This window comes from Numenius arquata, chromosome 11 (assembly GCF_964106895.1).
Source record: "Numenius arquata chromosome 11, bNumArq3.hap1.1, whole genome shotgun sequence".
Taxonomy (NCBI): domain Eukaryota; kingdom Metazoa; phylum Chordata; class Aves; order Charadriiformes; family Scolopacidae; genus Numenius; species Numenius arquata.
In genome coordinates this window covers 6,946,230-6,968,862 of record NC_133586.1, presented here as the reverse complement: position 1 = coordinate 6,968,862, position 22,633 = coordinate 6,946,230, and the positions used below count along the sequence as shown (strand labels likewise).

The 22,633-nt window shown below is 46.3% G+C and overlaps 1 protein-coding gene across 1 annotated transcript in view; it reads left to right on the top strand.

Moving 5' to 3' along the window:
- CHD2 (chromodomain helicase DNA binding protein 2) overlaps positions 1–22,633 on the top strand; it is a 54,151-nt gene that overhangs the window by 18,279 nt on the left and 13,239 nt on the right. The window contains exons 5-25 of the mRNA XM_074155568.1: positions 6,013–6,074; positions 7,445–7,567; positions 7,910–8,059; positions 8,968–9,101; positions 9,745–9,970; positions 10,719–10,819; positions 11,473–11,517; positions 11,691–11,866; positions 12,537–12,661; positions 13,460–13,676; positions 14,298–14,387; positions 15,208–15,398; positions 16,411–16,599; positions 17,113–17,275; positions 17,649–17,801; positions 18,299–18,370; positions 19,579–19,728; positions 20,312–20,460; positions 20,973–21,069; positions 21,822–21,914; positions 22,390–22,563. Of these exons, the coding sequence (XP_074011669.1) occupies positions 6,013–6,074; positions 7,445–7,567; positions 7,910–8,059; positions 8,968–9,101; positions 9,745–9,970; positions 10,719–10,819; positions 11,473–11,517; positions 11,691–11,866; positions 12,537–12,661; positions 13,460–13,676; positions 14,298–14,387; positions 15,208–15,398; positions 16,411–16,599; positions 17,113–17,275; positions 17,649–17,801; positions 18,299–18,370; positions 19,579–19,728; positions 20,312–20,460; positions 20,973–21,069; positions 21,822–21,914; positions 22,390–22,563 (2,880 nt within the window). The remainder of the gene's footprint in view (positions 1–6,012; positions 6,075–7,444; positions 7,568–7,909; positions 8,060–8,967; positions 9,102–9,744; positions 9,971–10,718; positions 10,820–11,472; positions 11,518–11,690; positions 11,867–12,536; positions 12,662–13,459; positions 13,677–14,297; positions 14,388–15,207; positions 15,399–16,410; positions 16,600–17,112; positions 17,276–17,648; positions 17,802–18,298; positions 18,371–19,578; positions 19,729–20,311; positions 20,461–20,972; positions 21,070–21,821; positions 21,915–22,389; positions 22,564–22,633) is intronic.

Sequence of the window (22,633 nt, the reverse complement as noted above, 5' to 3'; positions counted from 1 at the left end):
ATGCTTGGATCTGATTGCTGGAGTGGGGCGTAATGCAGGTCGTGCTTGGCTGTAGAAACATCCTGGAGAGAATGAGTCTTTGTGAAAAAAAACCACGAAACCAAACCAAAACATAACACACATTCAACCGGGAATAAAGGAAACTTCCCAGAAACACCTGACAACAACAAAACAGCCATTGTTACTCATCCCGGAACAGATCACGCTGATAAATGAGTGTGTGTGTGTGTGTGTTCAGCTTTATGAACCATCGCTTTTCTTTGGTTGAATATTGGGGAGTCTTTTATGCTTCAGCTGGAGGTGACAGTGGTCAGAGCCTGGCAGACAGACCTTCCAATTGTTTCTTTTGTCAGAACATTGTTTTTTTCTGAAGATGTAGGAATTAGCTGCTGCCTTCGTTTACATCTAACGGGCTTTCTGCACAGAGCTTGTCATCTACAGGTCTTCAGGAGGGTTGAGTGGTTTCAGAGAAGAAGGAAAACCAGGGGAGAGGCTTAGCCTGAAAGGAAAGGCTGGGGCTTAGAGCTAGGTGCAAAAACATGCAGTTGGGAACCTGAACAGAGGAGTAGCCAGATTTTCAGCAGAGCAGGAGCCCAGTAGTGCTCTCTGATGGTCAGGCTGTTTGTGCTTTGCCAATGAAATGTGCATTTGGATGCTGGAGAGATCCGAGCTGTGCGGCAAGCGCGGGTCTCCAGCCTCCTTGCTCTGGTGCCACCCCCTCCAGACTCCTGTGCTGGATGTCCCACCGTAGCAGCAGGTTAGGAAGGGGCTTGGGGGCACATCATTGACTTAGCTTTTGTTTTCCTTTTCAAGTTCGGCAAAGGCCAGTCTCGCTGGCCGCCTCTCTGTGCGATGCCCCGCCATGCACTGTGCTGGCGATGTCACACCCGCCACAGACCTCCGCTGCAGACCCCAGTGCCCTCTTAGGGGCTCAGGTAAGTCCCGTCTTTTTTTGTTTTACAATATTACGTGGTTTTGCAAATGTTGTTTTCTTTTTCAATATCTTTATTTCCTACTACTTAAGGTACGATAAAGTTTAAAAAAAAAAAATAAAAATCCGAGATGTAAAAACTTTGCTATACCACAAAATATTGTAAAAAACAAAAAAAAAAAAACCCCAACCACAAGTCCTCTGAATGACCCCACTGCCACCTTTGTGAAGCGGAAAGCCAAAATTAACAAAATTGGACCACTTCTTTCCCCCCTTCCCTCCCCAAAACACCACTGTCTGGTCCCCGTAGGGCAACTCCCATCTGCAGCGAGTCCAGTGGAGGGTGTGACATGTCAGGAGCACAGTGCTGGGGCCTCGCAAAGAGCAGGAGGAGATGGAAAGTCATGCTTTTGGAAGACCTAAACGCCAAGAGGGAGAAAATAGCGTAGCTCGAGCCTGCATGGTGCTGAGCCCTCCTTGCTGCAGCTGGCAGAGACCCAAGGCGCTTGACACCTCTTAAGATTGCTTTTTACCTTTACAGGGTTAATCCCGTCGCCAGTGACCTGCTCTTGTCGCTTGCTGCTTGGGACTTCCAGCACAGTGTATAGGAGCTTTTTAATTGCCTTCTTCCCTAACGCTTCTCTGCAGTATTAGCAAACAGCATCGCCCAGGCGGCGCGGCAGGCTCAGAGCGAGAATCAGCCATCGCACCTCCCTGTGGGCTCCCCCCGGTCAGGGGAGATGGCACGTAGGTGGAGGTGGTTCAGTTTTTGGGGCACCATTCGATCACTGGTCTGTTCTCTGAGACCAGCGGTTTGGGCAGGGTTATTTCAGCGTCACTGGTTGCCTTCTAGGGACTGCCCGGGGGCCACAAGGCCCATGGTGTAGGTCTCGGAGCTGCAGTCCAAGAGGGTGACAACTCGTGATCAGTGCCGAGGCGTGGGCTGAGAGATCAGGAAACGAAACAGCAGTTTTGCATAGGAGCACAGAGCTGCTCAGAGGACCAGAGCTGTCTCCAGGAATAAGAACACACATGAGTTTTTTTAGTAAAAACAGTACTGGCCCATGCGTTTTCTTTGCAGTTCATAAATCAGCTTCAGGTTTCAGTCAGGGGAAGTGAGACATGCAGAGCCAGGTGCCTTTTAGAGTGTTCTGGGGCAGTTGAGAAATAAATGTGCCCAAACTAGACACAGTCGTCTTGCTGTAAAAAGGATGGTTTGAGATTGGAGTTGGCAATAAATGGCGCGGTGCATCTGTTTGGGGAGAGAGAGGCCGCAAGTCATGCACCAGAGGTGTTCCTAAAATACAGCTGGGTTTGTTATTGAAAAAAAAAATATTCTGCTCATTTGCATTTTCATTAATGCTCTGCCTCATGTCTTTGTGGAAAGTTCAAATGCTGCTGGTATCACTGTGAGACAGAAGTTCAGCAGACATAAGAAAACGAACCTGGCGAGCTGAGGTTCTCCAGCTTTTCTGGAGCACTAGACCTCAGGCTTAAGCCTGAAACAAGCAAATCCTCACTTTAACTTCAGTCTGAAATATTTTTTGCCTCCAAGCAAGTCTTCATCTCTCCTAGTAGGCAGCATGAGCTCAAGAGGCTCTCCTGGACCATTCCGATGGCTTTGAGTCTCCATTTCTACAGCTCCAGGCTAGCAGTGAAGAGCAGATGGGCAATCTGTAGGACTAGAACTTTAAAACTGCTGCTGTGTTGACCTGCTTGGTGCTATGTATGCGGCATCGTTATGTTTTGTACAGCTCTGCTCCACAGCAAAATACAGCATCATTAATCTAGTAGAAGTGTGCGCATTTGAAGTGCTGGGAGAGAGAAAGAGTAAATTAGATGGGAGGCGGCGGTGAGTGTTGGAGAGGGAAGTCTGATCCCTTCAGCTGGAGGTGGGGAAAGCAAATTGTAAGAGGCCAGTTCAGTCCAGTTAGAAGTAGTGGTGCCGGAATAAGTTGGGCATATTTATAGTGTTTGGTAGGGGAAAGAGGAACTAGGGAAGGCCAATCATTTTCCTCCTTGGCAGCGGCATCCCGGGGGGGCAGCCCGAGCCCAGCAGAATTTTGCCAGCTCTGATATGAAACCTCTGAGAGTGAGGAGTGAGCACCCGGCATCTCGTGCTGGGCTGGCAAAGACCTTGGTGGGGACTGGAGATGGATTTTGTCAGCTTAGGTTGTGTCATTCAGGGAGGTGGCGTTATTAACATTCAAGTTGCATGTGATTTCCCAACCAGTCTGCTTCCTGGTGGCAGTGGGTGGCAGGCTGGGGTGCAGACGGGACCTGGGGTGCATGCTCCGGACCTGGCATGCTCCCGGCTCTCTGGTTATCACCTGTGCTTCCTTCACCGGGGAGTTTATCACCAGCCAGAGCCCGTGGGTTGGTACTGATAAGGGGGTGATACAAGCACCAGCTCTGTTTGTGCTGCAGAGTCCAGGGCAGAGGTGCAAATCCCACCTTTGGGCCGATTTGAGCAAGCCAGCGTGGATTTATTTATGTATAAAATGGTAGAAAGCAGGTTTCAGCCAGGGGCTGGAGCCTGGGACCACAGGAGGAGCTGGTGAGGAGGACACAGGTGTTGGTGGTGGGCGACAGAGCGGGGATGGAGAGGCTGAGTCAGCGGTGGCTGTTCGGGGCTGCTGGCACGGAGCTTCCCAGCACTGGGGCAGGGAGGATATGGGAGCACAAGGCAGGCAGATGACTCAGGCTGGGGACTGGCTGTGTCAGAGGAGACAGAGCTGGGCTTGACGCGCATCCAAAAAAGACAATGGTGTCTTTGAAAAGAATGTGACAGAAGGCGGCTGAATTGCAGTCACAAGTTAAATTTTTCAAGGCAGAAGGAGGTGAGGAAAAGATGAATCGTTAAGCGATGGGATGAGCGTTGGCTTTGTAGAGGCAGCGACAGAGCAGGGGAAGACTAGCGGTGTTAGGAAAGTGGACACCAGAAACTTGAAAAATGGGATTTTGGCAAAGAAGTAGAGTTAGTTTCAAAGAGCCAAAGATCGTATTTGCTTTTCTCCAAATCTGATCTTCTCTGACGCAGAGCAGGAGACAAATCCACCTCTCTTTACTTGTGGTTTGCCAAAAGACAGCAAAAAGTAAATGTGCGTTGAGGGACAGCTCTCGAAAAACATGCCAAAATTGGAATGGCAAAGCAGCACGCTTCAGAAAGTGGATGAGAGATTAAAAGAGAAAAAGAAAAATGAGGACTTTTAAACTTAGCTGTGTTGAAATTGAGATCTGTGGAATGTTTGGCTGATGTTGCAAGGGTAGGTAGGGCTCTCCGTGGTGTTTGCCAGTCACTTGCTTCCTGGATGCCTGGTCTATGAGACAGGGCTTTCATGTAGGGCTGTGAAACAGGTGGATGAACAGACATTCGTAGTAAGATCTGGTGCAAAAGGTGTTATTGTGTCACGTGTAAGTCTGACACCAAACCACAGTGAAATTCAGCAAAGCTCTTGGTCTAACACAGCATCCAGTATTTCACTATGTTTTAATGGAAATGCTGGTGCAGGCGAGAAGGTAATTTTTGTTGGTGGAAGGGAAGCTGTAGAATGAAAATAAAGGATGCAGAAAGAAAGCAGAGGGGTGGGTCATGGCTCTCCAGAGCCTCAGCTTTTTCATGTTGCAGCTCACCCCATTTCACAAAATTCTTGTGTGAACAGCTCTTGGTTGTAACTTTGCCGTCTCTATCCGGGAGGGTGGTGGGTGTACCAGGAAATGCAAACTGAGGTACCTGTGGTGATGGACAGGCATTACCTAGAGCTGAAGATGAACACTGCGACAAAAAGCAGTATGAAGTGGAAGATTTCCAGTAAGCGTGTAGAGCAAGCAGTCTTGAAGGTTACTTCTGTCATTTTAGTACTCCTGCAGAAATCTCACATTGGTTTCTTCAGTTTTCTCCTGCCTATATGTGTTTTCTGGGGCAAGTGTATAAGGTGAAATCATCTGTTGGTTGAGGGGTGTTATTTGTGTGGTAATCTGCTTCTGTGGTTGACTAGTTTTTACGAAAATGGAGTTGTGTACAACCAGCCTAAAGATATTATTTATTTTTTTTTTAGCTATCTTGGTCTGTAGGAGTTAATGACACCCACTATTAAAATATTACAGCAAGTAGTTAGAATATCTCTAGATATATTTAGCCAGAGAGACTTCACTGGTGGAGACTGGAGGATTAAGAGGAAGGAAGGCAGCAGGACATGGCTCTGACCCAGTCTGATCCTCAGCAACCTTTCTGTGGAAGAAATACACAAACAGGAAAGCAAGGACGCTCTTACGATGAGAATATTGTCTTTTTATATGAATTTCCTTCCTTATAGGAAGTTTCTCTAATGAAGGCGGAGATCATATTGCATATCTGTGGCTGCAAAAGTTTCTGCAATCGCAGGAACTAAGCCTGAACGCCCCCAAATATTGCAGGATTCTTGCTGAAAATGACAAGTATGGGTGTGCATTCAGCCACTGCTCTTTCAGTTAGAAGCCATGTAAAATAGCTGAGCCTTGGCACTGCGGCAGGACCTGAAAATGCTGTCCAGGAAACACCAAGTCACGCTGCTGCTGGGTTCTTGACCATCAGGCAGGAGTGACCTTGCAGCAGAGGCAGAGGTGGCAACAGCTGAGGTCTCTCTAATTTTGCCTCCAGCACTTGGGCAGTGTGAGGTTTGGTGGGTTAAATTCAGCCCATGGTTCTGTAATCCATGGGGTGTTGCACACGCTGTGGGTCTGCTCGGCCACTGCCACCGCCGAGACACCATCTGCCAGGTATTGGAGATGGATGCTGAGGGGTTGCAGCCTTGTGCATCCCGAGCTCTCAGGCACTTCAGATGTTGTGGTAGATCTCTCCAGCCTTTCTGCAGAGAGTTACCTTCTTGAAGTGGCATTAACCCTACAGCCGAGGCCGTGTGGAAGGAACGGTGTAGGGGAGATGCTCTTTTGCAGCCTCTGTGGCACCAAAGCATCCTTCAAGGGCCAGAGCCGCCGGGCTGTGCCCAAACTCGGACCGCGTGCATGCCTTTCAGTTGCAGCCTTGAGGAGACGGTCCAGGGTGAAGTCTACAACCTGATTTTCTTTCTTTTCAATTAAAGGCAAGTAGCGAATCTGAAAATGAGAGCCCAAAAAGAAGAGGCCAGAAGCAAATGAAAAAACCGTAAGTTTCTAGGGAAAAGGGTTTTGAATGATGGTACTTTGTCTTGTATTATTTTTCAGAGTAATAGTATTGGATTTTTTGGTAGGTGTTGTCAACATGGAGAACTTGTAAAATAAATTATTTAGTATTTCCAGTAATAGTACTTTGGATGAATGAAGTATGAATAGGGATCTACTAATGGGTACAATTTCCCGACTTTTCTTTTGTTTATATTTTCCCACTTTGCCCATGACAGAATGTGAACAAATCAGGTTCACTTTCTGTTGTCAGTCTTTCACTTCTCCATCAGGTTACTTATTCTCTTTCAGAGATACTTAAAATAGTTTAATCAAATCACCTTTTTGATTAATAGACAATAAAATGACGAATTATTATTCTCTTTATTTTTATAACCCTCTAAAACAAAAGAACTTCCATTAAAAGGATACTTTGGATGTCTGGTCACCATAACTGAGTTCACTTACTGTCACAGTCATATTTTACTGCCTTTTTCCATCTAAGAAGTGCCTTTTAGTTTTTCCAAACACTAAAGTGAACTGAAAGGAACTACAAGCTGCCTGCTGGAGAAAATTTAAACACAGCCACATGATCTTTCTTAAACACAGCCCTTTCTCCTGTTTCTTGTCTTTTAGTTTTTCATTTAGTTGTACACATCAGTGCAGGAGGGAATGTAATAAAGTGCAGGGAGGACTGTGGTAGTATGGACCTCTCCTGGGCAAGGGGAATAATCCCTGTGGACTCTTCATGTTCCCTTAGAGAGAGGAGGGGCTCCTTCAGAGGGCATTTTGGAGCTGCAGCTTTGCTCTGAATTGCCCACAGAGAACGTGCTTCCTTCCACTAATGGAACGGTGTGATTTGGCTTCGTGCTTGGAAACTTTAATTGCCTGAATTTAGATGGCAGGAGACTTCTTGCTCCATTTTCCAGGATACAAGGAGATCATGTAACTGTGTATGTTGTGGCTCATACTCTGTAAGTGAAAGTGAGCGCTTCTCTTAAGGTTTTTCCAGCTCATTTCAGAAGTGGAGAAGTTGAAAATTAAAATAAATAAATCTAAGCACTTACCTACTCAGTTGTAAGAAGTACAGCTCTGCCACAAGCAGAGATGTAGTATGTGTTAAGAGACACCCTCACTCAAGATACGTTGCCCCTGCGTGAGCTAAAACCTGGTGACTGAGGCCTCTTCCTAAAAGCAGAAGATCACACCATAAACCCCCCCATGCATTGCACCAACCAACCAAGAGTGCGGTTTTGAACTTTTGTATCGTAATTATGCCCTGCTGGTATTAACCTAGATGGCTTGGATGTCTGCTTAGCCAAGTATTTGTGTTGAAATATGATTACCCTTCATGACCTACATTTCTGACTGTAGAAATAAATGGAAAAGAGAGGTCTCTGGTGAAGAAGAGGATGAAGATGGAGGGGAGCAAGGCACCAGTGGAGAGAGTGAGCCTGAACCGAAGAAAGTTAAAGCAAGAAGACCTGGCCAAAGGAGGTAAGGAGTGGTTGGTTCAGTCCTGTCTCTATTGCTTTCTGCCTATGTCTTCTCTGCTTGTACTGGGTGGAGAGGTGATCTCTATTTGTCGCTAAAGAATGTTTGGGTTTTTTTTTCTGCAATATTGCCCTCGTTTATCACCTGGTAAACCCAGGACCTAGATACTCTCTTATCTACCCATTTCATGCTCCAGTGAGTGCCGCAGTGGTTTCCATGGTAGTTAAAGCAAACTAAATCCCTAGGAGTCTAATATTTTAAATTCATGTTTCTTAAGGGCACTTCTAAAATGGATGTTTACGTAAAACACACTGTATTATGGCTTTCTATTAATTCTTATTTTAGAACAGTGGCCAAAACCAGTGTTAAAAAGCCTCACAAACCCCAGCGTGGGAAGAAGAGAAAGAAACCAGACTCATCTGAAGATGACGATGACGACGAAGATGATGAGACCCCCAAGAGACAAACTCGACGAAGAGCAGCCAAAAATGTCAGGTATGAAGAAGTGTGGGATTGTTCGATGGTGAGAGCTGACTGGCTGGGAAAGAGGGGACATCAGAGGGCCCTGACTCCCCGTGCGATCCTGCAGGGAGACTGTTCTCTGCCCTGCAGATACCCATTGCCAAGATTAGGTTCTTTTGACAGGTTTATGCTGCAAACATCTGGGTTTTCTTTACCTTGTTTTGCCATCTGTAAGGGAGGGAATATTTACCAGTCCCTCCTAGAGAAATGCGAGGTTTGCATAATGTTTCTAAAGCACTCTCAGATGAGATTAAGAATTACAAATAGTAGATTAAAATGAGCTGTGCTAGATGGGACCAATTGAGAGTGGCTGATAGGTAATGCCTTGGGACAGAGCGTTGAGATCTGGTGGAGGTAAAGCATTATCCATTCCCCAATATATCTTCTCACCTTTTGGCAGTCCTAATAAGGAACTTGCAAAGAGCCACCTGAAGAATATTTTTTGATGGTTAAACGTTCATCAAAGATAAGAAGTGTAGCTCTCATCTAGGGCAGCATAGGCACCTATGCAGCATTTTGATGCTCTGCAACCTCCATTGTTAAACCTAAAATAATCTTTCAGTGGATAGAGGAGACTTGCTCTGTTGATGGCCTTGCTTCTGCTGCAGGGATTGTACCACCTCCTTATGAAGCATCCGGTGTTGACCATGGTCAGAAAAACTATATGGCCAAGATAGAATATTAGTCTCATAAAGTGTAGCTATCTGAGTATCTCGGGGGAAAAATGCTGAATGGCTAACTTAAGAAATGCCAGCGCTGAACATGCACTGAACCACAGGACAGATGCTGGAGAAGGCTTGCTCCAGTCTATGCCATTCTGTGTGTTTCTGGACTGGGAAGGGTCAGGGGCTTTTTATCACTTTGGTTTTGATCTTGTTCAGTTACAAAGAGGATGATGATTTTGAGACGGACTCTGATGACCTGATAGAGATGACTGGGGAAGGAGCTGATGAACAACAAGACAACAGTGAAACTATCGAGAAGGTCTTGGACATCAGGCTTGGAAAAAAAGGAGGTGCGTAGTTCTGGAAAAAGCCTTTGTTCATGCACACTTGCAGTTTCTCTTGAGCTGGTGCAATGCCTTTGCAATTTCAAAGTGGGGCCAAGGGTTGTTTCAGCGCTCTTCACCCTTTCCTCTGTGCCTCTTATTATTTATGTCTTCTAGCAGCTTTTGTAAAATCTTGTATTGAAAAACCTAAAATGTCAAGTTTATGTGCTTGGCAGCTTTCATTCATCGTGCACGCATTTTGAAGATGTGGTCATTGTTCTGCAATTCTTGCTTTTCTCTTCTTTGAAATATAAAATAGAATTTCCAGTAGAGTCAGTTTTCATAGCTCCGTTGACAAAGCCATAATGAAAATAAAGCTGACGTTTTGTTCTCATAGCCTTACAAAAGTGGTTTTGTAAAACTGAATGGTTGTGAACGTTTTCAAGAGACCTTTGAATTATACTTAAAGAAAAGGCATTTATGACAGATTTGAAAAGATTCTGTTGTGTGGAAAACTTTTGTGTGCCTATCTTACTGGGTTGCAGAATCTGTAGGATGTTCTTTGTGCTGTCACAAAAGATGTATTAGAAAAATAACTTTCTGCTCTAATGCAGCTCATGTCCAGTGCTTGATAACGAAGGTACTGACTGCAGCCTGATTTCTTTTACAGCCACTGGTGCTTCCACCACAGTGTATGCAACTGAAGCCAATGGCAACCCAAGTGCGGACTTTGATCCTGAAAAGGATGAAGGAGAAGTTCAATACCTGATCAAATGGAAAGGCTGGTCGTACATCCACAGCACATGGGAGAGTGAAGAGTCCCTGCAGCAGCAGAAAGTGAAAGGCCTGAAAAAGCTAGAAAACTTCAAGAAAAAAGAGGAGGAGATCAAGCAATGGTATGCTTTGCTTCAACCAGTGATTTGGCCTTGGGCAAATCTTTTTTAGCTAAAGGCTTGCAGAATCAGGACTGACAGCGTTTGATTTCATTTTGCAAAGCATGTTGCATCCAAAGCAACTGTTTCCAGTGCACAACACTCACGTCTCTCTTTGTCCACTGATGAATGTCCCCCCTCATAGAGGTGATGTCTGTGGTCATGGTGTTGGAAGAGAGAGGAAGAGGCATGAAATCCACAATGTTGGCACTTCCCCTGGCTTAAGAATTGGGGTAGCTGACAACAAATAGACAGTGCGCAGATTCACTTGGCCCAGGAGGTGACATGAGGGATTGCAGCTGTATTAACCCTTGTTAATTTTTGGGCTTGCCTGTATGCAAGTTTTTGCATCGGTTTATGTCCGACCTCCCCAGGAACTGTAAGGGGAGTTACAGTGTGTTTCCAGAGTGATACAGCTGGAGTAGCAGCTTCCATCTCTGTTTGATTCTGGTTTTGAGCCTGAGTCTTGCAGCAGAATAAGGCGTTATTTAACAGGGAGACAGTATGAACATCTATGGCATTTGCTTCTTAGTAATGATTTATAATTACAGGAAGCTTTACGAAAAATGTCATGTAAGCAGTAGTCTGCTTCAGTGACTTGTCTAAATGACAGAGCCATATAGGAAAGTAGAATTTTTCTATATGTGGCCTCCATGAGCATTATGACAGAAGCATTAGAGTGGTTTTTTGTTTTGGATTTTTTTACATCTAGGCTGGGCAAGGTATCACCTGAAGATGTAGAATATTTCAACTGCCAACAAGAGCTAGCTTCAGAGCTGAACAAGCAGTATCAAATAGTGGAGAGAGTAATTGGTAAGTGAACCCAAGACTTTCGTAAAGATGTGGGAACTTTAATCTCTAGCAACAGCGGAATGAGTGTATGGCACTCTCTTCTTCCCTGTCCTCCAGTATCTCTGGAGAAAAAAAAAACTGGTGTTAAGTGCATTTCAGTGTGGGAAATTCAGGGATTTGAGCAGTAGAAATCCAGGTTTACAGATTTGTATTTACAATCAGTACAAGTCAATCGCTTTCTTTGCCTGGAGTGTGGGATGATACACTAGTTTCCAAGGGAGTCTGAAGTTCCTGCTGCTGAAGTCCTTTGACTTCAGCCCTTTGGATGCAAGGTGTTTGCAGCCAAAGCAGCAGTACAGGCCTGGCTTTTGTGAAGACCACTTTCTGTGACGTGATTGAAGATGTGGTTAGGCTGCAAGGCAGCTCGGGGGTTAGATTTTGATGATTAGTTATAAAAATAAAAACGGGACTTACCAGGCACTTCAGTAATATCACAGTCATGTCAGCCAGAGGTGCTGGCATCCAGTTGCTTTGGGAATTGTCTTGGAGAGCTGTTTAACCTATTTCCATACAATTCCTATAAAAACGAGTGAGGTGTGTGGCAGCGAGAGCCTGCTCCCTCTGCTGGCTGCCTGCACTCCAAACCCTCCCTTCCCTTCTCTCTCCGAACACAGCTGTGAAGACCAGTAAGTCTGCGACAGGACATTCAGATTTCCCAGGTAAAGGAGCATTTTTTGGTCCTTCTGAACTTTTCCTACTCACCGTGACCTGTCTGTGGTTGTATGGGTGGTTCTGACTGCCCCTGTGAAACCACACTTGTTTCAGCCACAGAACGACAGTTGCTGAGGTTTGGCCTTTCTTTTTTTTTTTTTTTTTTTTGCGTATTTTGCAGCAAACAGTCGCAAAACATCCTCGAATGACCCCGAATACCTGTGTAAGTGGATGGGGCTGCCCTATGCCGAGTGCAGCTGGGAAGACGAGGCTCTGATAAGCAAGAAATTCCAGCACTGCATCGACAGCTTCAACAATCGTAACAACTCCAAAACGATTCCCACCCGGGACTGCAAGGTTTGCTTCCTTCTCTTCTCTCCTGTTTCTTCAGGCTGGGTCATGATGCAAACACTGGGAATGGGAAGTTTTGTCAGGGTAAATTTCAGAGAACGTTTTCCCATCCTCCCACCGGTGTTTGAATGGTTGTTTGCTCTTCTTGTGTTGTACTGGAGGCAGAGATGTGAACCCCCTTTTGGTTTCATTTACTCTGTGCACAGTGAGAACGTTGTGTCCCCCTGGGGAGTGGGAGGCGTAATTAATCCAACAAAGTGCTTCCTCCTCAGAAGGAGCTGCTGCAGAAATGCAAAATTTTGATATCAGTTGGATGAAACAAGAGCGCACCTGGGAGAAGAGAAAACCTGCAAGATGCTGATAGAGTGGAGGAGAAGGACAGAGATAATGGGGGAAAAAAAAAAGAGGACAAAAAAGAAAGTGGAGCTTGTTCCATCTAATGTGCATTATGTGCAACTTACTGCACTCTTGTGGGGACTCACAGCTCTGGTCATCAGAAGCAGAGGACAGCAGGCAAAAATCAACGCTGCGGAGTGGTTATCTGAACTGCAGACACAAACCCTGGCTAGGAAAATGTGGACGGACTTTAACCGATGAACAGATACCTGTTTGTTCCTCAATTTTCATCCCTACTTTGTCTTTTTCTTCAGCGGGCTTACAGCATCTTCTTTTTCAGGTGTTGAAGCAGAGGCCGAGGTTCGTTGCCTTGAAGAAACAGCCTTCTTACATTGGTGGTGAGAACCTGGAGCTGCGAGATTACCAGCTGGAGGGCCTCAACTGGCTCGCTCACTCCTGGTGCAAGTACGTATCAATGCTGTGTGATTCTCTGGTCAACACTGCGAGGTATTTAAGAAACGTGTAGATTTGGCACTTCAGGGCATGCTCTAGTGGCTGAGATTATAGGGGTTTTTTTGTGTGTGTATGGTTGGACTTGGTGATCTCAGAGGTCCTTTCCAACCATGACGATTCTGTGATTTTGTGAGCCACGTTCATTTTATGTCTCCTGATTTTTCTCCCAGTAGGATCTGGCCCTCTTGTTTTCATTGAGGTCTTTACCCGACCTGCTTCTGCAGCTTGAAGGATTTCAAATGTTACCATGCCCAGCTGCAGTGCAGACACCGCAAGCAGGAACAGTCCAGAGGATGAACTTAGGAAACCTTGTGCAAAAACAAAAAGCATTTTCCCTCTCTGGGCCTGTTCACATGCTGGCCTTGGCTGTTGCGTGAGCCTGTTACATCTCAGCCCTAATTTTCCATCTCCCTAACTGAAAAAAAAGGGTTTGTGGCTCGGCACGCTTATACACTCATTGAATTGTTTGAGAAATGGCCTTCTAAAATTAGGCCACTGACTCCACTCTCTCTTTGCCTTTGTCCTTGCTTGCCAGTTTGGAGTGACCGTAGTCTGTTCCTTTTTGCAAGTTATTGTGCCGTGTACAGTCTGAATGCCCCTGGGATCCACTTGGAAGCGTTCAGATAAATGTTCTTGCACTGCCTCCTTTCTGTCCCTGCCATGGATTGCTGGTTTACTGGTAGACAGTCAATTAGCAGTGGCGGAAACACGCATTTAGACAGGATTTATGTTTGTTCTCTTCTTTCTTAGGAACAACAGCGTGATCCTGGCTGATGAAATGGGCCTGGGCAAGACGATCCAGACAATATCATTCCTGTCATACCTCTTCCACCAGCACCAGCTATACGGCCCTTTCCTGGTGGTGGTGCCCCTGTCCACTCTCACCTCCTGGCAGAGAGAATTTGAAGTGTGGGCGCCTGAGATAAACGTGGTGGTTTACATCGGGGACCTCATGAGCCGGAACATGGTGTGTCATCGGAAAGCAAAGGGTGTGGGGTTGGGTAGAAACACTGGGTGCAAAGCAGCAGCCTCTCTTCTGGGGTGGCTGATAGACAGCAATGAGAGTACTGCAGGCAACCAGAGCTGGGGTAGCTGAGCACTTGGGTGTAATTCACTGCTGCAGGGGCTTTTCTACCTTATTGCCCCTCTTAGAGTGAGCACAGGAGTTCTGGCTTCCCTCAGAGGGTCTGGAAACCACCACTGCACTGGACTGAAACATGCTGCAGTAAGGAGTATAGTGGTGTGAAAGTGCTTGCCTTCTATATTCTGAATTATTCAGATAGCGAAGCACGCAAATGTTGTGAGTCTGGTGGTGTCAATAGTGAGATGAGAGATGACTGGCAGATGAGGGTAAGGTCACAACGGCAAGTTGTTTGATCTTATTTTGTTACCTGTGCAAGGGCAGTTGAACCATCCGTGCACTAAAACAAGCTGTTCCTTGGGCATCCTGAGCTCATCAAATAACACCTTGAACAACAGGGTTTTGGACTTGGTTGGAGTCTCTGGCTGTATCTACAGCAAAATAATAATTATTAACTCTTTCCTTTCGATAACATTGGTTGAAGTTAACATTCATCTCCTCTCACAGATACGTGAATATGAGTGGATCCACTCTCAGTCTAAAAGGTTGAAATTCAATGCACTTATCACAACGTACGAGATCCTCCTCAAGGATAAGGTGAGTAATGGTCCAAGGATGTTTTTATTTAGACTTTCTCTTGCTTGCAAAGGGGGGATCCAGCCCTTGACTAGTGGGTTTGACCTCTTTCCTCTGTGGTGATGGGGAACCTATGGCTACTGTTTGCTTTTTCTTGCCAGTAATGCAGAGGGAACGTGGGACTTCGGTTGTATATAGTGTCTTCACTCTTGTACTGCACAGTTGTGTTATTCTTTTTACTTGTAAGACACCAGGCAGGGCAGGAGGTGGATTTTGCCTGGTTTAATTAGGCTAGTTAAGAGGATGAAACATGACACTGAACCGCTAGCCACGGTGTTAACAATATCTGGATTTTTACACTAAGGAGAAATCTGTCTGCAGGGCTTATCAACCCTTTCAGTGTATCACTGAGTCCTAGGAGAAAACAAAAAGCTTAATACTAATGCAAACAAACAAACAAACAAAAAAAATTGAAACTCTCGGATTACCTTAACTTTATAGGCTTGTTTGCCTGCTCTCCTGCTGATGCTACAGCAGGGCCCCAGGGGCGTGGAGAAAGGGAGGAGCAGGGGGCTAGGGGAGGACTGTGCTTTCTGGGTAAAGCAAAGGTGGATTTAAAACAGGTGTACTTGCTGAAAGGCTATTCAGGTATGGCAGGAGTGCTGTACAGCATGGCCAATTTTCACCTTTTTGTGGGGAGGCAGAACTGGTTCAGGGCTGGGGCATGACACCCTGGAAAGCACACGCTGCAGTGCTTTCTGGCCGTGGAGCGAGGTGGTGGGGCTTGTCTAACCCAGTGTCTCTTGGGGCCTGGTGGTTTTTTTTGATTCTTTTCCTCCAGGCTGTTTTGGGAAGTATTAACTGGGCCTTTCTAGGCGTGGATGAAGCCCATCGGTTGAAAAATGACGACTCTTTGCTGTACAAAACTTTGATTGATTTCAAGTCCAACCACAGGCTGCTGATCACCGGCACCCCGCTTCAAAATTCACTCAAGGAGCTCTGGTCCCTGCTGCATTTCATCATGCCAGAGAAGTAAGTCTCCTTTTGCCCTTCAAAAAATACCTTTGTGTCCATTCTTGTCAATAAATAGGCTCGAGGGAGTGCAGGATGGCAGAAATCCCTGAATTAAATCTCTGAATTAAACTCAGTGGAGATAGAGCAATGAAAGGGGAACAGAGTTTGGTGGGGGAAAATCAGAGGTTAAGTAACTAAGACAAAGAGTATTTCTGGCAGCAAATTGAATGGGGAAACCTAAAACGTGTCTTTCAAATCTGTTTGCTGTCTTAGAGCCGTCTCTAGAAAGCTAAACTTGTTTTAAGCTCGACCATTTCTGAAGTTTCCAGCACGTTGTGGTTCAGCCACCCTCACCAACCATTTGATGGCAGTCTCTAGGAGTATTGCTCAAGGACAGTGCTGTCCAGCCGGTTGTTCACGTATCTGCATTATAACAAATGTTTTATTTTCTTTAAAACAAAACGGGCTAAGACAAGCAAGCCCCCAAACTTATCAAAATTATGTTTGATGGCAAAAAGAGCTGTCCCCCAAATTCTTTTTACTGGATCACAGAAAGAGTGAAGGAAAGATTTGAGGTCTCCCAAGTGGAGGAGAAGAGCAGATCTCCGTGTTTCAAAGGAGCAGTTGGGAGGAAGCAGCAATCCAAAAAAGCCTTTAGAGCAATGTAAAACACAGTCAAACCATGCCTAGGGGAGGGCACTGTGGGAGGTTCAGAAACTGCTGCCAGGTAAAACCCAGCAGGAGACAGCAGAGCAGAATACTGGAAAACTTGGGATTTTGGGTCCTGGCAGTCAGTGTGGAGCTCAAAGATAAGATGTTAGGACGGCACCTTAGCCCAGAGAGCTTCTAACATTCCCACAGTCTGTTTAGTTGGCCAGGGCAGAGTGAACCTTTTATCCTCCGCTGTATCTCCATCAAATTGACGATCTCCTGTCTTCTTGTGCAGTGGGAACATATCCAGTAGGTGATGTTTGGTGCAATAAGACAAGAGGTATTCTGAACTGTCTCTGCTCCTCATTTCTGTTGCTAGATTTGAATTCTGGGAGGATTTTGAAGAGGATCATGGAAAAGGTAGAGAGAACGGCTACCAGAGCCTTCACAAAGTCCTGGAGCCATTTCTCCTGCGCAGAGTGAAGAAGGATGTGGAGAAATCTTTGCCAGCCAAAGTGGAGCAGATCCTCCGTGTGGAAATGTCTGCTTTGCAGAAACAGTATTACAAGTGAGTCATTTATAAAGTTACTGGGAGTGCCAGTAGAAATGGGCACATCTTCCTCTGTGCCTTGGGAATGTTTCAGTATACTGTGTTCTTCAGAATGCAGTGTGACAGCCATCATCTGTAGCAGGAGGGGCTTCATGGTAGGAATCTGAGGTAGGCTCTGGTGGTATCTTTTCCTCTGGGGTAGTCTGGAGATGCTCTTTTAGTGTGATACAGTTCAACTGGACAGTTTTGCGGGACTGGGGCAATGTGGTTTTTTGGGTAATGTGTGAGTAAAGCACCCCTCAAAATTGGGGTGCTGTTACTGTTAAACCATAATAATATCAAGAGGAGAGTAACATCAGGTTTTCTAGTGAGGAAACAGCAGTATTCTGTAGAAGAAGTGAAGAGAGAGGGAGGGAGGGAAGCAGACTGATGCCTGAACAAGATGTCCTTGAAGTTTTTATTCCTCCCAGGCTCCAGCATGCCCAGCCTGTGCTGTGAAATGGTCTGGACTTTTTGTTTTCCTGTTTGCAGGTGGATTTTGACAAGAAACTACAAAGCTCTTTCAAAGGGAACAAGGGGGAGCACATCTGGTTTCCTGAACATTGTGATGGAGTTGAAAAAGTGCTGCAACCACTGCTACCTTATCAAACCTCCTGAGGAGAATGAGAGAGAGAATGGCCTTGAGACCCTGCAGGTGGGCAGGGGCTTTGGTTACCACCTTTTTGCCTCTACTTTCCTCTTTCTTCTGTCCTTGCACCAAGATAAGATCTGGTGAGGCTTCTCCATGAGAAATAGCCCTCACAGCTAAGCCACTTGAATCTCCAGCCCTCTGCTTCCACTGTATGCAATGCTTTGTGGCCACCTAGAGTGGGAGGTGCATGCAATGTAAGATCTGTCTTGGATGATTCATTTTGTGTGTGGCCTCTGATCTGTAAATCAAGATGATTTGATGAGAGACATACAGGAGAAGCATGACCCCAAAAGAACCCGATCTCTGCATGTCTCTGTGTAGTGCTTTTAAGGGTAAGGTTGGAAAGCATCAGCTGGAATGACGGTTACTTCTTCAGTCTCTGATCAGGAGCAGTGGAAAGCTAATTCTCTTGGACAAGCTGCTGACCAGGCTGCGGGAGAGAGGCAACAGAGTGCTGATCTTCTCCCAGATGGTGAGGATGCTGGACATCTTGGCAGAGTACCTGACTATCAAACACTACCCTTTTCAGGTGAGAAACATGAGCATGGAAAATAGTAGGGTTCACTTCAAAATTCAAGAAAATGCAGAAGAAGCCTGGGCAGTCGGAGTCACTGAGTTTCCCTGAGATTGGTGGCTGGGATTGCAGGTTGCACTTACTGAAATGCACTGGAGGGAACTGGGAAGTCCCTTCATTTCAGTGTGGCCCCATCTCTGCAAAATGCCTCCTCTGACAGGCTTTGGGCTGTGTGTCCTGTGATAAACCCTGAGGAGAGGACAGCAAACTCAGAGACCCTGGCTGGGAGCCTGTAACGGGAGCTGCAGTGTCACCCGCTGGGTGACTGTTGCCTGAGTGTTACCCCCTCCTCCTGCCCTTGCAACACAGCAGGCTAAGGCAGGGCGGTTATTTTTAATTGGCGGCTATTTTTAATGATTAAATGCTCCAGTCAGGGAAAGGGGGCTTGGATGCAGCAGTTCCTCAGGGCTCCTTTACCTTCTTTCTTTTATCATTATTGTTGATTTTTCCAGCGCTTGGACGGCTCGATCAAGGGGGAGATCCGAAAGCAGGCGCTGGACCACTTCAACGCTGACGGCTCCGAGGTACCGCAGCTGGGGATGTCCTGCCGCAGGAGGGTCCGGGGGGGGCTGCCCAAGCAGCGGGCGTTTATGGCTGAGCCGTGGGTTCTGCCTGCCAAGAAGAGGATTAGTTGACTTCATTTCTTTTTACAGGACCCCAGATACTTTTAAAAGACACAGATATAGCAGGTTTTGCAACTAGCCATGTTGCTTATTTTAAATCTCCCCCATCCAAAGAACAGGGCTGCACATTGCATCTCCAGAAAGTCCCGAAGAGGCTGGGAATAGCCAGAATTTAGAAATTCTCTCGCCATGGTCATGGGGAATGAGACAGTTGCTAAATGGTTCCTCTGGCATGAAGCTGGTTTTGGATGTGAAATGGCAGACGCAAAAGGGGGATTATAGTATCGGCAGGCGGTGGAGTCTGGTGTTGGAGGTGAAAATCTCCAGTGTAATAGGAGAGGGCATCTCGAGCTGCTTGTCTGGGCTTGCTGACTCACAGTGACTGGTGCAAGGCACTTGTTTTGCGCCACAGTGAGCCCAGCCAGTGAGAAATACCTTTCCTCGCTCCAAAAGCCGGGACTGGAGGGGGATTCTTGGCTGACATGGGAGATACAGCAAGGTGCTTCATGGTCCTGGGAAAGTTAACAAATAAAAGTGAGAAGGAGACAGCAGTGCGGGTGGGAAAGCAGCAAGAATGCCCATAGGAGCTGCCCTTTCCCCTCTCCTGGGGGCATCCATGATGAGGGCTTAGGCATCTTGGCTCTAACCTGGCACCCCGTGCCCTTGGGCAGTGACTCAAGCAGTCTGTTAGTCACTGATCTCATCCCCAGCAGGCTGCAGGCAACAAAAAGCATGTGGTTGCCTGCTGCCCTTGTAGGAGTCTGGTGGGCAGCGTGGGCTGACCTTCAAAAGTGACTCCAAGGTGCCCTTGCCCTGTGTTGTTTGCATTGCTCTCCCATGACAATCCATGCGAGGCTCTTCTTGGAAGAGCACACCTTTCATCCCTGCCAGCACGACTTCACCTTGTGGCTCAGCTTAAAGACCAGTGGCACTTAGCCTGGATGAGCAGGGAGTATGGAAAGGAAATCCTTTTTCTGCTTTAAGAAGCACAAACGCAACAGAGCTCTCCCTCCATTTCCTTGTATAGCTTTGGGAAATTATTGCTATTTTATGTCCACAGTTAACAGGCTGGTTAATTTATGGATGCCTTTTTTTGTCTCCCCCGCCAGGACTTCTGTTTCTTGTTGTCCACTCGAGCTGGAGGGCTGGGAATTAATTTGGCCTCTGCTGATACTGTTGTTATCTTTGACTCGGACTGGAACCCCCAAAATGATCTTCAGGCTCAGGCTCGGGCTCACAGGATTGGACAGAAGAAGCAGGTGAGAAGAGTTACCTGGGTCATTTTCTCTGTGGCTTCAGTGTGTGCATCTAAACGGCCTGCCACCTCACCAGAGCTTCTGAAAACCTGGTCATTTTGCCCCCAGTCCTGACTCCAGGAAATGAAAAATCAGCCCAGACTTGCCAGATGCCACGTCTTTCTGTTGGCTTTGGGTTCTGGGATGGTTCAAAACCAAGAACCCAACCAGTGGCATCACACTTCTCAGCCCTAGTGGACTCCGTTCTTTATTATCCTGAAAAACTTAGGAAGTAGAACATCCACCTTTACAGTTTTATTAGATATGTGAAAAGTTTGATGTTAATTTCGATTTAGAGTGATTGTTTCAGAAGATTTTTATTCTGTGCTTAGATACACAAGATCTGTGTTAACCAGCCTGATTTCACTTGCTCCCCCTGAGATATAAAAGAATGGGCCTGTTTTTATTCTAAAAAGACAAATCTGTGCATGAAGAAACCGTATCAGCAGACTAGTCTCCAAACAATGGAGTGATGCAGAGTCTGTGTCAGCAGAGCACGTTCAGGTCCAGGAAATAGCTCTGTTTGTTGGGTTTTTTTGCCCTTCAGGTGAATATTTACCGCCTGGTCACAAAGGGTACGGTAGAGGAGGAGATCATTGAGAGGGCCAAGAAGAAAATGGTGCTGGATCATTTGGTGATCCAGCGTATGGACACCACTGGCCGGACTGTTCTGGACAACAACTCTGGGCGATCCAAGTAAGTGATTGTGTCAGGAGGCAGAAATGTCTGGTGCAACATGTGGTGTAACCAGCTTCACCTGCTGGTATTTCCCAGTATTAATTTGATAGGATACAGGGCAGAAGACTAATAAATAATGGCAGCTTCCACTGATTTGGCTTATGCAACTATTAATTTAGACACACAGCATAAAGATGATCAGAAATAAAAAACTAGTTTTAATGCATTACTTGTTTTTCCTCCTGTCTTCCTCTCAGAGATCATCCTGGTCTGAGGGAACCTGCTGGTGGTTGTGGAACAGCTGCAATTTGGCAGTGACCTCAGTCTCCCCATTTCCCCCCAGCAGGTGGAGATTGTTCCCTTTATAGTAGTTGTCTGTGCTAGAGCAGGAAAGAGATGAGGGATGGAATAAAAAAGCTTTTTATATTGCTGGGTAGAAAACTTACTTCTTGATTTATTATTAAAAGCTTTGCTATGGTTTTGTGTTGTAGCAGCACTGACCACATTTTCTCTGTCATTTGTTCTTGCAGCTCAAATCCTTTCAACAAAGAGGAGCTGACAGCTATTCTGAAGTTTGGAGCTGAAGATCTCTTCAAGGAGCTTGAAGGGGAAGAGTCAGAGCCTCAGGTAGTTTGAAACTACAATCACATAGCTGTTTGTAGTCTTCTGTGGGTCTGCATGGGGGATCGTGTGTGTTTGCTCCCTCTTTGTGCTTGCCCTGTGCATGAGAGCAGGTCAGTGCACAGAGCACGTGTGATCCCAGAGAAGCTGAAGGAAGAGAGCTCTGGGGTTGAGGAGAGTCTTGTTGTCAGGGATTAAATAGTAATGGTCACCAAGAGAGTGCCTTGGCTCCCAAGGATTCATTAGCAAGTTATAGCAGAGCCTGCTGAAAGCTCTTCTCCCTGCCTCCTCTGAGCTCTTCTGCAGCATCCTTTTTTGGTTGTTCTCACGGACAGGCAGGAGTCAGCACAGGGAAGTCGAATAGGTCGCTCTCTCCTGCTTCAGCACAGCTTTGCTTGACAGTTTAGTATTGAGTGCTTTGACCAATTCTCTTAATGGCCCGAGTAGCAGAGCTTCCCCCGAGGGAAATAGTCCACAGTTAATACGTCTCACTGTCTGGAAATTTTCCCTGTTGCTCAGCCTTGATGTTTCTTTTCTTCTGTCCTATCACCCTTATTTATACGTTTTTGTACCACTTGAGACAGTCCATCCCTGCCCTCAGTGATGACACCCTGCAGATATTTGCACTTTATTTAGCTCATATCAGCACAGTGCGTGTTTAGCTATTGCACCCCACGAGTCTCGTCTCAAAGCCTCTTATTTCCTGCTGTGCTCAGCATCCTCTGCTTTATCACTCTTTTTTTTTTCCTGACTGGTAGGAGATGGACATCGATGAGATTTTGCGTTTGGCTGAAACACGAGAAAACGAAGTGTCCACCAGTGCCACCGACGAGCTCCTCTCCCAGTTCAAGGTACGGACCCCCAGGCTCTGTCGTGGCATGCGGGAATGTGGCTCCCCACATCTTGCCACCGTGGTAAGGTCAGTAACAAACAGGACAAATCAGGCCCGGTGAGAGGTGACCTGTACAAAGCGGTTTGCTGAGGGGTTGTCTGGGTTTGGGAGCTGGGGAGATACGTAGGTATTAATTTCAAGCAAGTGGTTTTGAAGGCTGTGAATAAAATACAGAATTTACCAAATTTGGAAACAAAGCTGATAACTTACAGAGGCTCAGCAGTACTTCTTAAAGTGCACGTACTTTCTCAAAAGCTGTTAGCCCAAAGATGTGGCAAGGAACCAGGAATGTAGTGACATAGGGATCAATTATAAAATAGTTATGGAAATGCTGGCAAAATTCCTATGGGGAAGGAGTTGAGGCTTAGCAGACAGCTCTGGGTTATTCCTGCCAGGGGAGGGAATTTTTAAAAGTGTTCCTTTGCTTATGAAAGGTGGCCAACTTTGCAACCATGGAGGAGGAAGAGACAGAGCTGGACGAGCGGTCCCAGAAGGACTGGGACGATATCATTCCAGAGGAGCAGAGAAAAAAGGTGGAGGAAGAAGAAAGGCAGAAAGAATTGGAGGAAATCTACATGCTGCCTCGAATCCGGAGCTCAACTAAAAAGGTACGGCCCATCTTGAGGAGGTGGGAGGGCAGAGCTGGTAAAGGTGACACTCAAGGGAAGTCTTCTTGCC